Source organism: Panulirus ornatus, chromosome 20, assembly GCF_036320965.1.
Source record: "Panulirus ornatus isolate Po-2019 chromosome 20, ASM3632096v1, whole genome shotgun sequence".
Classification (NCBI taxonomy): Eukaryota; Metazoa; Arthropoda; class Malacostraca; order Decapoda; family Palinuridae; genus Panulirus; species Panulirus ornatus.
Genome location: NC_092243.1, coordinates 8,232,369 through 8,246,612, shown reverse-complemented (window position 1 = coordinate 8,246,612; position 14,244 = coordinate 8,232,369). Strand labels below are relative to the sequence as shown.

The window sequence follows — 14,244 nt, the reverse complement described above, 5'->3', positions numbered from 1 at the left end:
CTGAATGATCATGAAACAACTGACAAACTTATAGAATCCAATGACATACCAAGTAGCATGCAGAACTAATGAACAGGGTTGAGGTAGGCTATAGAGATGTTTCTGCTGTAGCAGCAGGTGAGAAGTCACTAAGTATCGGGTGAGACCCACTTGAAATTTGCATCCAGTTAGATTTAAGGATTACAATGTCACCAAGTAAATCTGTCAGCAGATAAGAACACTCATACAATTTTGTCATAAATCTTTGTAGTAATTATAAATATCTTAGTCTCCTTTTCTTTTAACCCGATATGACGTATCAGTTCACCATATTCCCATATCTACGAGGATTTATTTGCAAATGATGTCCAGACGCCAGTAATTATGTTCAACTGAAAATCTCCCCTTGAATATTAATACTGCTCCACTGTACTGGACATATTCACACAACGAGATAGGAAGGATCGTATACATATACACGTAACAGGGTGGAAGCGTCGGACAAGGAGTGATCGGGTAGTGTTCATGATGTTATCTCAAAACAAGCGCACGAACTGAGTCAACAAGGAACCAGGTGGTAGCCAGTTTGTCATATTTGTCTATCCTGTATGATAGTTTAGTATTAATGACGTATAGTTATTTGATATATTGGGGGTAGAACTGCAAGTATGGGTAGTCTTGTGATATTGTTTAGCTAGCAAGGAGCAAATTATCATATTGTAAGAATCATGTAAGGAATTAGTGCTTAAAACAACCATTGGCATGTATCATGAGTATAGCTGTAGATTAATTAACTATAGAGATTAAACTGTTAAACTCATGAGGGACATATCCTCGTCTATAGCAGTTCCCATATAGGATTAACCAGGGAAACTGAAATAATCGCCTTGGCAACCAACGTGATTCCGTGTCACGCAGTACACAGACGAGACTAGGTCGCCTTGAGGATCCTATCTCCTTGGAGACAGTTAGTCAGTTAATCAGCCGGGGGTAAAAATACCATTCAGCGTCTACTAGGAAATCCCGGTCATTGAACCTATCTAGGAGAAATAGCTACTAAGGCAAGCGCTGAAATTGCTCCCCTGGCTTGATTGAAAATGTATATACAGTGGATGTATATAAGAGTATGTGCAGTATAATTATACACTGTTGAGTTAGGCCAAACTTAGATTTATATAAACTCTTAAAGACTTAAGTCAAAGACTTATTTGATCAAAATTGTAACGTAGAAGCGGTAATGCAACTGATAGTAGCAAAATATTACTGTAGTTGAAAAGTACGCGAGTTTCTTTCTTATTTCACAAAATCAAACAGTTAGAAATGTCAATCAGGTATCATATGTCAAAAAACAAACCTGTTGAGTGGCGCCCCCCTTCAAGTGGCGCCCTGGGCATCTGCCCTACCCGCCATACCCTAGATACCCCACTGTAAATTTTACCATTAATTTTTGGTATTTTTCTCGGAAAATAAGATATCCTTTAAAAGCTCATTACAAGAAGTATTTTTCATGCTGAATACAAATCTCTTACCCCTGTGAGAGGTAACGAGCCAATAGTACGTCTACAAGAGACACTGATAACTTCAATTCCAACAGGGCAGCTGTTTGGGTCGAGCGGCTGTTTTGGTCGAGCACCTGGTTGGCTTGCTCATCTGTTTGGGTCGATCACCTGGTTGGCTCGAGCACTTGTTTTTGGTCGAGTATCTGTAGGGCACCAGTCAGGATCCCAACTGGAGAGAACCCTAAGGACGTGCTTGTGGCGTGCTTGACCCAGAGGGCGCGGTACGGCGTGCGCTGCTGCGTGAAACGCGAGCACGGACCGACCTGATGTGGAGGACGAGGGTCCATCGCTTGGCCGCGGACACACTCACGCCCAGAGACCCGCTACTCAAAATCCAGCTAAGAACAAGTGTTACAAAGTGATACTCAAGTGAGCTTTTTGCACCAGAGTACTAGGAGCCCTTTGCGATTGTAAATTAGGATTTTTTGGTAGTATTAGTCGTGTTAGGATGCACGCAACATTATTTCTCACCGTGAGTAGCCTTAGATATCTAACGTAATATTATCAGCGGATCCATTTTAGTCGTGTTGCAACCACTTAGATATTAAGATGTTGCAGTCACTGCGTGCCTACTTATATTTTATTGTCATATCATGCAGACTCACGTCATTTCATTTAAGTATTAGATGTACGAAGGTTATTGGCTCTTCCTGAACCCACCGGAAAGTCACTTGTCAAAGTATGCTGAGCAGTCCATTGGCTTAGTTAAATCATTAATGTCTTAATTAAGAGATTTTGTTTCAACCATGGTTATGGGCCCCGTGCTAATTTCACTTGAACATCAACTATCAAATAACAATCTCTAGTAAGTATTACTAGTAATATCGTAGTAACTATATCTTGCACACATCTAGGACGCCATTTGGTAAACATGTTTACCAAATGGCGTCCTAGCATCGTCTCTTCGATGTATATCAACTGACTTACATTTCTCTCTTGTGTCTCCCCTGATGTGATTATTACACGAAAGTGCACTTGGGAACTTAATGTTTCATTTTCCCCGTGGACTCTTAGGAATATCTTGATCACGCGCAAAATTGTGATCCTTTCCAATATATATATATATATATATGTATATATATATATATATATATATATATATATATATATATATATATATATATATATAATCCTTGCGCTACCTCGCAAACGCGGGAGACAGCGACAAAGCAAAAAAAAAAAAAAAAAAAAAAAAATATATATATATATATATCCATTTCTTTTTAGTGTACTGTCTTCTATCCTATTTCCTTGTTCAATATACCTGGCCTATATGTCCCTATTCATTGCACCTATGCATGTATCTTCCTTTTCACTGTACCTTTGTCCTTATCCCTCTTCACTGTTCTTAATCTCCCTCTTCACTGTACTTTGCCTCCCTGTTCATTATACCTTTATCCGCATCTCCCTGTTCACTCTACCGTCCCATAATCATTCCCTTTCACTATACCTTACTTTTATCTCCCTGTTCTCTGTGAGTTGCCGCTATCTTCTGTTCACTGTATCTTGGTCATATGGTCGGGTTCAATGTGTGACCCACACCACCACCCGTGAACACGGCCATGCGACCCTTGAGTATGAAGGCGTGACCTCAGACCTCACCCAGGTCAAATTCCAGGCCGTCGTCTCGTCGTGTTCACTGGTCGTCCTGTCTGGTGACTGTCGGAATATGCATCCGTAGTGTCTGATTTTTATGACCATTAGTAATACGTGTGCTGTTATCACAACATCGGGTCGTCTGGAAGCTGTGGTAAAGGATGTAGAAGTGGATTATGGAAAGTGGAGATATGAATGGCTTGGTAATGTCGGATTAAAGGGTGTTGGAGGGAGCTGTGGTAGAGGATGCGGAGGTGGTATTGGAAGTTGAGAGGGCTAAAGGTCAGGTTGCTGGAGGAGAGTTTTGAAGTGTTGTTTGAGGTCGCCAGGGATGATGAATTTGCGTTAGGGGTTTCGGAAGCGGGAAGTAAGGAGTTCGGGAGGGGGTAGGTAGGTAGTTGTGGCTCCTGGGTTTGCCATAAGTTAGATATTCTGTTTATTTCAGATTTGCCTTGCTTGTTCAGGAATAGTGCTTTTAGATAGCACGCACCCATTTTCCCTTGGAGAGTAAGGAGGTCAGAGGAGTTTGTGGTTGGGATTGGAGAAGGCTGGGCGGTAGTTATTTAAATCCCGTCACACTTGATTCCCGCTGTCCAGCACCCAGTGTTTATAGAACAAGCACTGTCTGCTTTGTCTGGCCGTAACCGTTGTCAGGGAGAGTGTTTAAAGAAGATTCCGTGGCGGGGGTTGACCTAGGTAACTGGGTGTCATGAGTAACATTTTTTTTTTTGTTTTCGTGTTTTGTCAGTTCTCGCATAATGATTTGGCTAAAGCCAAGATGGGCTTTAGAATTGTCTGGGGACAGATTAAAGTTCTTAGTGTTTGCAATTAAGACGGATACAATGACGTTGTGTGCTTCATAATCAGCACAGGGGTATAAAATAACGGGATTTTCAACTATAGGGGTGATAATGTTCATGACAATGTTTAGCGATCGCATTTTTGTGATCATCCCTAGTCAGGGATGACCACCTGATGAGGTAAGTTGTTTTTATGAAACATGTTGTGCTACATGTATAGAAAAATTACATAAATAAAATTGTATGAACTTAAGTGCAATTTCACCTTCATATATATATATATATATATATATATATATATATATATATATATATATATATATATATATATATATATAAGGTTAAGCTATTTGGCATCGCGTGAGTAAGATTTTCTCCCAGCATCACACACACATTCGGGTACACCTGTAATGCGTATAGAACAGATCGTTCATTATGCATCGGAAACGGCGATTATATAACATTTCATGAAATTGACTGGAAGTACTTAATACATAAATTGATCACAAGATGGTATAGATGGTATTTCCCTTCGTATAATCGCTTTATCATGTCCCCCCCCCCTCGAGTCTTACGTTGGACCCGTGAGCAGACCGCGACCAATCCTTTCACTACACAGACTCCACTCTTTTGGCAACTCTCACCTCCGTTTCTGACCTCGTCTAAATCATACCCCTAGTGGAGCCAGTCACTTTCATAACTGCAACTACGCAAGTATGGCTTGTCTACGACAGGTAAGGTTCTATATTGTTGTCTCCTGTAGGTATTAATTGGTAGCGATATATTTGAACGTCAGTAAGTAACCCTACACAAGCCTCGTATGAGTACAACCTTGAGATTGTTATTGAACTGAATCATGCTCACCTGGTATGTTTAGATAACATCAAACTAATCATTGTATATCCATACCAATATATTTTGTAATCACTGTTTACGCTGTGCCATCACTTGATTGTATTATAATGGGAAATACATGTTAAATAATTCGTTATACTTTATGCTATCCTTGGTAAAATATATAAAAAGATGTCTTCGCTGTACATGTATTTTGCTGCAGAAATTGGTAATTTTACAGTTTACTCCCCCCCAACAGAAGTTCCATTTTTATATATGAATGAGTTGCATCCCTTAATATTCATTTGTCATGGAATGATACATATATATCAGCGCATTTCAAGAACAGATATATTGATTGCACAATACCAGAAATGTCGTAACTTCTCTGTGTAGTCGACTGTAATATCGCCATTCATTGCAGGAAAATACATGGACTAATACATTTACGTATTTTACTTACTTTAGGATGTTTTAGGAAGATGTAATATGGAAGGTCCGTGTCCTATTAATTCATGTAGATTGAGGAAGTACTGAAGTTAATGAGGACCTTAGAAACATTATTGAGAAAATATTTGCTCGTGAATCATAGATTTTGGCGAATGCATTAGTAATTGATACTTGTACACTGTAATGATTGAGAAAAGAGATCTAAAGCAGGCACACCACTTTAACTGTTTGTTTCATTCAAAGACTTGAAGATATAATGATAAAAGTTCTTCCAAACTAAAGCTCAAAATTCCATTGCTAAGGAACACCAGCATTTTTTCATTAGTCTCTTTGAGATTAGTTGTAATCTATATGATGATTGCAATTTGTAATTGGTTATTCCTTTAACCATGTTCTGGAAATACAGATTGTGTTAATCTGTGACTTCTGGCCATAAACAGTGTTTAACTGAACTTGTAAATTTTTTTTCATTATTTCATGATGCTTCTTGTGAAGCTCTAGGTTTATTAGCTGACTGCCTCAAAGGTTTACAGCTCAGGGAAACGTTTAGTAATTTAGTTCATCAAAATATGGCTTTTAAGCACAAAGTGGTGTAAAGATTTTGAGTAAAGATTTTATTTTTCATGATGCAAAGGACAAATTTGCTTGTTTTTCCAGCAAGACCTTGTTCTGCAGTATTAGATATCATTGAGAAATACTTAGGGTGTAGCTTATTCTATGTGAGGCTGTTTTACTGAATGAGAGATTTAAGCATTAGAAAGAATAATTGAGGTTCTTTTATCCTATTTTTAATCAACAAGGCCCTATAATGTATAATGATGCATTAGTGAAACATAGTTGGGTAAGAGCTTTTACCATATATAGTAGCTCTAATATAATGGACTTTTGCCTTGGAATGGATAAATGGGGGTCTCCATCCTTTTCAATTTTATAAAAGAATAGTGATATCTTCATTTTGCTGTAAGATTCAGGTGTTATGATATTTAAGTGAATAAAGTTTGTGCCTTATCAGGACAAACCAAGAAAGTAGATGGTATTTGCCAGTGTCTGGGTTTCCTTTACTTTGACCTGTGTATTTTTCTGCTTTGAAATGAGGGGAGATTGGCTAATACCATTTATTGGAGGACTTTGCAGTATATCTGAGATCTGGTTCTATCGTAAAGCTAAATGCTGATGCGAGGTTTTTCTTGGTGGGACTGCTATAACTTCTTAGGAAAGGGCTTCCATGTATATTTTTATGTTACATCTTTGAGCACGACTTTACATTTTATATTTTGTTTGCAGTTGTTGCGTAATGCACCTCTTGTGCGATCTTTAGTGCGATGGCAGAGCTCGGCTGAGCCATCTTTAGCAGTGGGTTCCACCGTCAAAGGAGGTGTTTGCTTTGGTAAGTATGTATAACTTTTATTGTCAGAAGCGAATGAAAGAAAATTTAGATTTCCTTGTTCTTGTGATTTGCACCACATTTGCAGCAAAGGAAAATTAGAGATTTAAGGAAAAGGATGAGCACTGAAAGAATTTTTGTGCCAAAGCTAGTCACAGGCAGTATTCCTCACTGAGACAAGACCTTGAATGCAATAAAAACAGGAAAAGTGAAAACTTCCATCAGAAGAAATTAAAAGAAAAACAGGGTGACAAAAAGTGTGAAAACAAAAGGTAAGGAATAGTATGATAGGTGTTTGGTATATTTAAGGGAAATATAGTAAGTCCAGCTAAGTTTTAATGAGATGGAAGTAGTCCAGATAAGGTTGAGATAATTTCAGGCTTCACTTAAACGCATTTATTAGCACCATTGTGCTTAGGCACCTGTTTTGTACTACCTATTTCCTATGAAATGGCCATTTAAGTAAATTAATGGATACTTAATTTATGCTGAGAAATTATTTTGAATAGGGAATCAGTAAAAATGGCAAGATCAGATGAAATCCATTTGCTTTTCTAAGTATTTCTCACATACATTCTTCAAAGCAAACACCTGATCCACACATCTTCTACCACTTCTGAAACCACACTGCTCTTCCCCAATCTGATGCTCTGTACATGCCTTCACCCTCTCAATCAATACCCTCCCATATAATTTACCAGGAATACTCAACAAACTTATACCTCTGTAAATTGAGCACTCACTCGTATCCCCTTTGCCTTTGTATGTAGCATTTATGGATCTGGAGAAGGCATATGATATAGTTGATAGAGATGCTCTGTGGAAGGTATTAAGAATATATGGTGTGGGAGGCAAGTTGTTAGAAGCAGTGAAAAGTTTTTATCGAGGATGTAAGGCATGTGTACGTGTAGGAAGAGAGGAAAGTGATTGGTTCTCAGTGAATGTAGGTTTGCGGCAGGGGTGTGTGATGTCTCCATGGTTGTTTAATTTGTTTATGGATGGGGTTGTTAGGGAGGTGAATGCAAGAGTTTTGGAAAGAGGGGCAAGTATGAAGTCTGTTGGGGATGAGAGAGCTTGGGAAGTGAGTCAGTTGTTGTTCGCTGATGATACAGCGCTGGTGGCTGATTCATGTGAGAAACTGCAGAAGCTGGTGACTGAGGTTGGTAAAGTGTGTGAAAGAAGAAAGTTAAGAGTAAATGTGAATAAGAGCAAGGTTATTAGGTACAGTAGGGTTGAGGGTCAATTCAATTGGGAGGTGAGTTTTGAATGGAGAAAAACTGGAGGAAGTGAAGTGTTTTAGATATCTGGGAGTGGATCTGGCAGCGGATGGAACCATGGAAGCGGAAGTGGATCATAGGGTGGGGGAGGGGGCGAAAATTCTGGGAGCCTTGAAGAATGTGTGGAAGTCGAGAACATTATCTCGGAAAGCAAAAATGGGTATGTTTGAAGGAATAGTGGTTCCAACAATGTTGTATGGTTGCGAGGCGTGGACTATGGATAGAGTTGTGCGCAGGAGGATGGATGTGCTGGAAATGAGATGTTTGAGGACAATGTGTGGTGTGAGGTGGTTTGATCGAGTAAGTAACGTAAGGGTAAGAGAGATGTGTGGAAATAAAAAGAGCGTGGTTGAGAGAGCAGAAGAGGGTGTTTTGAAATGGTTTGGTCACATGGAGAGAATGAGTGAGGAAAGATTGACCAAGAGGATATATGTGTCGGAGGTGGAGGGAATGAGGAGAAGAGGGAGACCAAATTGGAGGTGGAAAGATGGAGTGAAAAAGATTTTGTGTGATCGGGGCCTGAACATGCAGGAGGGTGAAAGGAGGGCAAGGAATAGAGTGAATTGGAGCGATGTGGTATACCGGGGTTGACGTGCTGTCAGTGGATTGAATCAAGGCATGTGAAGCGTCTGGGGTAAACCATGGAAAGCTTTGTAGGTATGTATATTTGCGTGTGTGGACGTATGTATATACATGTGTATGGGGGTGGGTTGGGCCATTTCTTTCGTCTGTTTCCTTGCGCTACCTCGCAAACGCGGGAGACAGCGACAAAGCAAAAAAAAAAAAAAAAAAAAAAAAAATATATATATATATATATATATATATATATATATATATATATATATATGTACAGAGCATCAGATTGGGGAAGAGCAGTGTGGTTTCAGAAGTGGTAGAGGATGTGTGGATCAGGTGTTTGCTTTGAAGAATGTATGTGAGAAATACTTAGAAAAGCAAATGGATTTGTATGTAGCATTTATAGATCTGGAGAAGGCATATGATAGAGTTGATAGAGATGCTCTGTGGAAGGTATTAAGAATATATGGTGTGGGAGGAAAGTTGTTAGAAGCAGTGAAAAGTTTTTATCGAGGATGTAAGGCATGTGTATGTGTAGGAAGAGAGGAAAGTGATTGGTTCTCAGTGAATGTAGGTTTGCGGCAGGGGTGTGTGATGTCTCCATGGTTGTTTAATTTGTTTATGGTTGGGGTTGTTAGGGAGGTAAATGCAAGAGTATTGGAAAGAGGGGCAAGTATGAAGTCTGTTGGGGATGAGAGAGCTTGGGAAGTGAGTCAGTTGTTGTTCGCTGATGATACAGCGCTGGTGGCTGATTCATGTGAGAAACTGCAGAAGCTGGTGACTGAGTTTGGTAAAGTGTGTGGAAGAAGAAAGTTAAGAGTAAATGTGAATAAGAGCAAGGTTATTAGGTACAGTAGGGTTGAGGGTCAAGTCAATTGGGAGGTGAGTTTGAATGGAGAAAAACTGGAGGAAGTGAAGTGTTTTAGATATCTGGGAGTGGATCTGGCAGCGGATGGAACCATGGAAGCGGAAGTGGATCATAGGGTGGGGGAGGGAGCGAAAATTCTGGGGGCCTTGAAGAATGTGTGGAAGTCGAGAACATTATCTCAGAAAGCAAAAATGGGTATGTTTGAAGGAATAGTGGTTCCAACAATGTTGTATGGTTGCGAGGCATGGACTATGGATAGAGTTGTGCGCAGGAGGATGGATGTGCTGGAAATGAGATGTTTGAGGACAATGTGTGGTGTGAGGTGGTTTGATCGAGTGAGTAACGTAAGGGTAAGAGAGATGTGTGGAAATAAAAAGAGCGTGGTTGAGAGAGCAGAAGAGGGTGTTTTGAAGTGGTTTGGGCACATGGAGAGAATGAGTGAGGAAAGATTGACCAAGAGGATATATGTGTCGGAGGTGGAGGGAACGAGGAGAAGAGGGAGACCAAATTGGAGGTGGAAAGATGGAGTGAAAAAGATTTTGTGTGATCGGGGCCTGAACATGCAGGAGGGTGAAAGGAGGGCAAGGAATAGAGTGAATTGGATCGATGTGGTATACCGGGGTTGACATGCTGTCAGTGGATTGAATCAAGGCATGTGAAGCGTCTGGGGTAAACCATGGAAAGCTGTGTAGGTATGTATATTTGCGTGTGTGGACGTATGTATATACATGTGTATGGGGCGGGGTTGGGCCATTTCTTTCGTCTGTTTCCTTGCGCTACCTCGCAAACGTGGGAGACAGCGACAAAGTATAATAAATAATAATAATAATATATATATATATATATATATATATATATATATATATATATATATATATATATATATATATATATATCCCTGGGGATAGGGGAGAAAGAATACTTCCCACGTATTCCCTGCATGTCGTAGAAGGCGACTAAAAGTTTTAAGTTTGTTGTTCATTAATTTTTCTACTGATTTACACTATCAGAACTAAGAGAGAATTATTTTACCTTCCAGATTTGACAGATGAACAGAAGGAGATCCAGCAGTTGGCTCGAAAGTTTTCTCGAGAAGAAATTTTACCAAAAGCAGCTGAATATGACCGCACAATGGATTATCCATGGGAAATACTTAAGCAGGTACAGCTTGTAGTTAAAAAAGATAGTGAAGGTCTAAAGAGGGGAATGTCCTATGAAAATTTTATTCCTGAATGATTATCTAATGCCATAATGATGATACAGCGCTGGTGGCTGATTCATGTGAGAAACTGCAGAAGCTGGTGACTGAGTTTGGTAAAATGTGTGAAAGAAGAAAGTTAAGAGTAAATGTGAATAAGAGCAAGGTTATTAGGTACAGTAGGGTTGAGGGTCAAGACAATTGGGAGGTAAGCTTGAATGGAGAAAAACTGGAGGAAGTAAAGTGTTTTAGATATCTGGGAGTGGATCTGGCAGCGGATGGAACCATGGAAGCGGAAGTGGATCATAGGGTGGGGGAGGGGGCGAAAATTCTGGGAGCCTTGAGGAATGTGTGGAAGTCGAGAACATTATCTCGGAAAGCAAAAATGGGTATGTTTGAAGGAATAGTGGTTCCAACAATGTTTTATGGTTGCGAGGCGTGGGCTATGGATAGAGTTGTGCGCAGGAGGATGGATATGCTGGAAATTACATTTTGTTATTATATTGCATCTCTGATTTTGGGGAATTTATTCCTCAGATATGCAAATCCATGGCCAATTTTATCCGTACCTTTGACAAAGTTCCTCATCAACCCAAGCTTAATGTGCAAAGGAGGCAGTTAAATTTTCTCAGGATCAACAAGAGGATTGACGATGTTCTTCTTCAGTGGAGTCAGTGATGTTCGTTTTGGCCACACTTTCTTTGCATAATGATTTTTAATTGTTCCTGCTGTCACCACATACATTCCACTTAAAGTCTCCATACTTAACTTTTTCCAAAAGATGCTTCATGTTATCATGCAATTCCTTCATGTTAGCTGCATGAGCCAGGGGAACAAAGGGTAATGTATTTCCATTGTGGAATAGAACCACTTTCAAGCTTACTTTAGATGAATCAGTAAACAAGTGCCACTCATCTGTGTTATATTTGTGGCCAAGTGCTTCCATAACAGAACGAACATCATTGCAAAACACCAGACCATTTCAAGGAAGAAAACATTTTTGAAACGACTTGACGATCACAATAAAAACAAATTTTAGTTTTATTTTGGAGAAGATTCCAACCCTTAAACCTGGAACCCAAAAGTTTGGCTTTCTTCTTAGACAAATTTAAAGTGTGGATGAGATCATTAAGATCTCCATGACTCCGCAAATGTGGTTCACTTAAAGAACAGCTTGCTGCATATGCTGGATCCATATTGTCCTCTACTTGTTCTGTTTTCTCAATACCAGACTCATCGTCACTTAGATTCATATTTCTTGGAGGCTCTGGCATTGGTAAATTCCTGAATGTGAGGTACTAGCTTCATAGCAGATGGTAAATTAGAATATTTAAGAGTATGCTTGGATTTTGATGTTATACATTTATATTTGTTAGGCAGAAGTATCAATCTGGAGCATGATCTTTAGGTTCTATCCAAGACAAAAATAGCAGAAGGCATATGGCTTGAACCTTTTTCCCATGCTGTGAGAAGCCTCACTCATGTGACACAACAAATATGGGGGGCCCAACTTGTATCCTGGTCACCCACTTTACAACCAAAGTAATGCTCATAGCATTTATTAAAAGGTGTGAAAGAACGTTTTGTGCTATGAATGTCAGTGAACCACAGATGTTGCAGAAAGAATTCAGACTATTTACACAGTTTCTTGGCATTATAATGGGGGATGGGGTATCTGCACAACAGTTGAATACACAAGGCTCGATCTGTCAACAGAGTGGAAAAGACATTGTTTACACATTGAGTTCTAGCCTGTGACTGACAGAGAACTACTAATGTACATATATGTGTATGAGTGTGGATGGGTCGTTCATCAGTTTCTGGGTGCTAATTGCCAGCCTGTGATCAAGGATGATAAATAAATAAATGTATTTGTGTGTGTGTGATATTGAGATGATCCTGATTAGGCCTCCTTGTATTACAAAGTATGAGTGAATTCTGGAGGCAGTTTGTTTCCATAACATGCGAGATTGTGTTGCAAAAAGTGTTGAGAGTAGATTCTATTTTTAGAATTTGATAATTTCTCCTTAGTATCACTCTCATGGGAAACATTGACAATATATTTTCCTCTGTAGTGTGATTATTCTGTTGCAGTACATTATTGAATGTGTTGTATTCATATACATTGTTACTCAGAGAAATCGAGTTATTACTTGAAGAATTTGAATGATTATGTATTTTTGTTTTTGTGCTTGTCATTTGAATTCATTGTGTTTAACTCACTGGAAACTTCTTTCATTTACTTTGCCCAACAGAGTTGGGAGTTAGGTCTTATGAACCCTCACATACCATCTGAATTTGGTGGTATGGGTTTAGGGACATTTGAAGGATGCCTCGTCACTGAAGAGATTGCTTATGCTTGTACAGGAATCCAGACAGCAATGGAAGCCAACAACCTTGGGGTAAGTAATCACTTCTTTGGATAGTATTACTTTTTAGAAATGTTTACATCAGATATTCATTAAAGAATGTAGGTTTGCAGCAGGGGTGTGTGATGTCTCCAAGGTTGTTTAATTTGTTTATGGATTGGGTTGTTAGGGAGGCGAATGCAAGAGTTTTGGAAAGAGGGGCAAGTATGGAGTCTGTCATGGATGAGAGAGCTTGGGAAGTGAGTCAGTTGTTGTTTGCTGATGATACAGTGCTGGTGGCTGATTCATGTGAGAAACTGCTGAAGCTGGTGACTGAGTTTGGTAAAGTGTGTGAAAGAAGAAAGTTAAGAGTAAATGTGAATAAGAGCAAGGTTATTAGGTACAGTAGGGTTGAGGGTCAAGTCAATTGGGAGGTAAGTTTGAATGGAGAAAAACTGGAGGAAGTAAAGTGTTTTAGATATCTGGGAGTGGATCTGGCAGCGGATGGAACCATGGAAGCGGAAGTGAATCATAGGGTGGGGGAGGGGGCGAAAATCCTGGGAGCCTTGAAGAATGTTTGGAAGTCGAGAACATTATCTCGGAAAGCAAAAATGGGTATGTTTGAGGGAATAGTGGTTCCAACAATGTTGTATGGTTGCGAGGCGTGGGCTATGGATAGAGTTGTGCGCAGGAGGGTGGATGTGCTGGAAATGAGATGTTTGAGGACAATGTGTGGTGTGAGGTGATTTGATCGAGTAAGTAAAGTAAGGGTAAGAGAGATGTGTGGAAATAAAAAGAGCGTGGTTGAGAGAGCAGAAGAGGGTGTTTTGAAATGGTTTGGGCACATGGAGAGAATGAATGAGGAAAGATTGACCAAGAGGATATATGTGTCGGAGGTGGTGGGAACGAGAAGTGGGAGACCAAATTGGAGGTGGAAAGATGGAGTGAAAAAGATTTTGAGTGATCGGGGCCTGAACATGCAGGAGGGTGAAAGGCGGGCAAGGAATAGAGTGAATTGGATCGATGTGGTATACCGGGGTTGACATGCTGTCAGTGGATTGAATCAGAGCATTGTTCACAGTTGTCTGATGCCACCATGGTGGTTTAATATTTTTATAGACTGGTGATGGTAATGACCATAGTTGTTGACACTGTGGTAACCTTAGAATATGAGACGAGTGAGAGTTGGGTTGATAACTGAAACATGGTAAACCAGAATGGGAGTTAGTGCAATTGCATGCAGATGATGCTGTATGTAGGCTAGATAAGAGAAGTTGAATAGCATGATGGGTATCTTTGATGATTATGTTAGAAGTTGATGCAGAAAGTTAATGGAAGAAAACTTGAATTTATAAAGAAAGATGTCAAAGTAATA

The 14,244-nt window shown here is 39.7% G+C and overlaps 1 protein-coding gene across 1 annotated transcript in view; it reads left to right on the top strand.

Annotated features, from left to right (window-relative positions):
- Window positions 1-4,318: 4,318 nt before the first annotated feature.
- Window positions 4,319-14,244, top strand: part of Mcad (Medium-chain acyl-CoA dehydrogenase) — a 33,777-nt gene continuing 23,851 nt past the window's right edge. Inside the window, exons 1-4 of the mRNA XM_071674613.1 lie at window positions 4,319-4,668; window positions 6,503-6,605; window positions 10,363-10,484; window positions 12,777-12,923. Of these exons, the coding sequence (XP_071530714.1) occupies window positions 4,651-4,668; window positions 6,503-6,605; window positions 10,363-10,484; window positions 12,777-12,923 (390 nt within the window). The 5' untranslated portion in view covers window positions 4,319-4,650. The remainder of the gene's footprint in view (window positions 4,669-6,502; window positions 6,606-10,362; window positions 10,485-12,776; window positions 12,924-14,244) is intronic.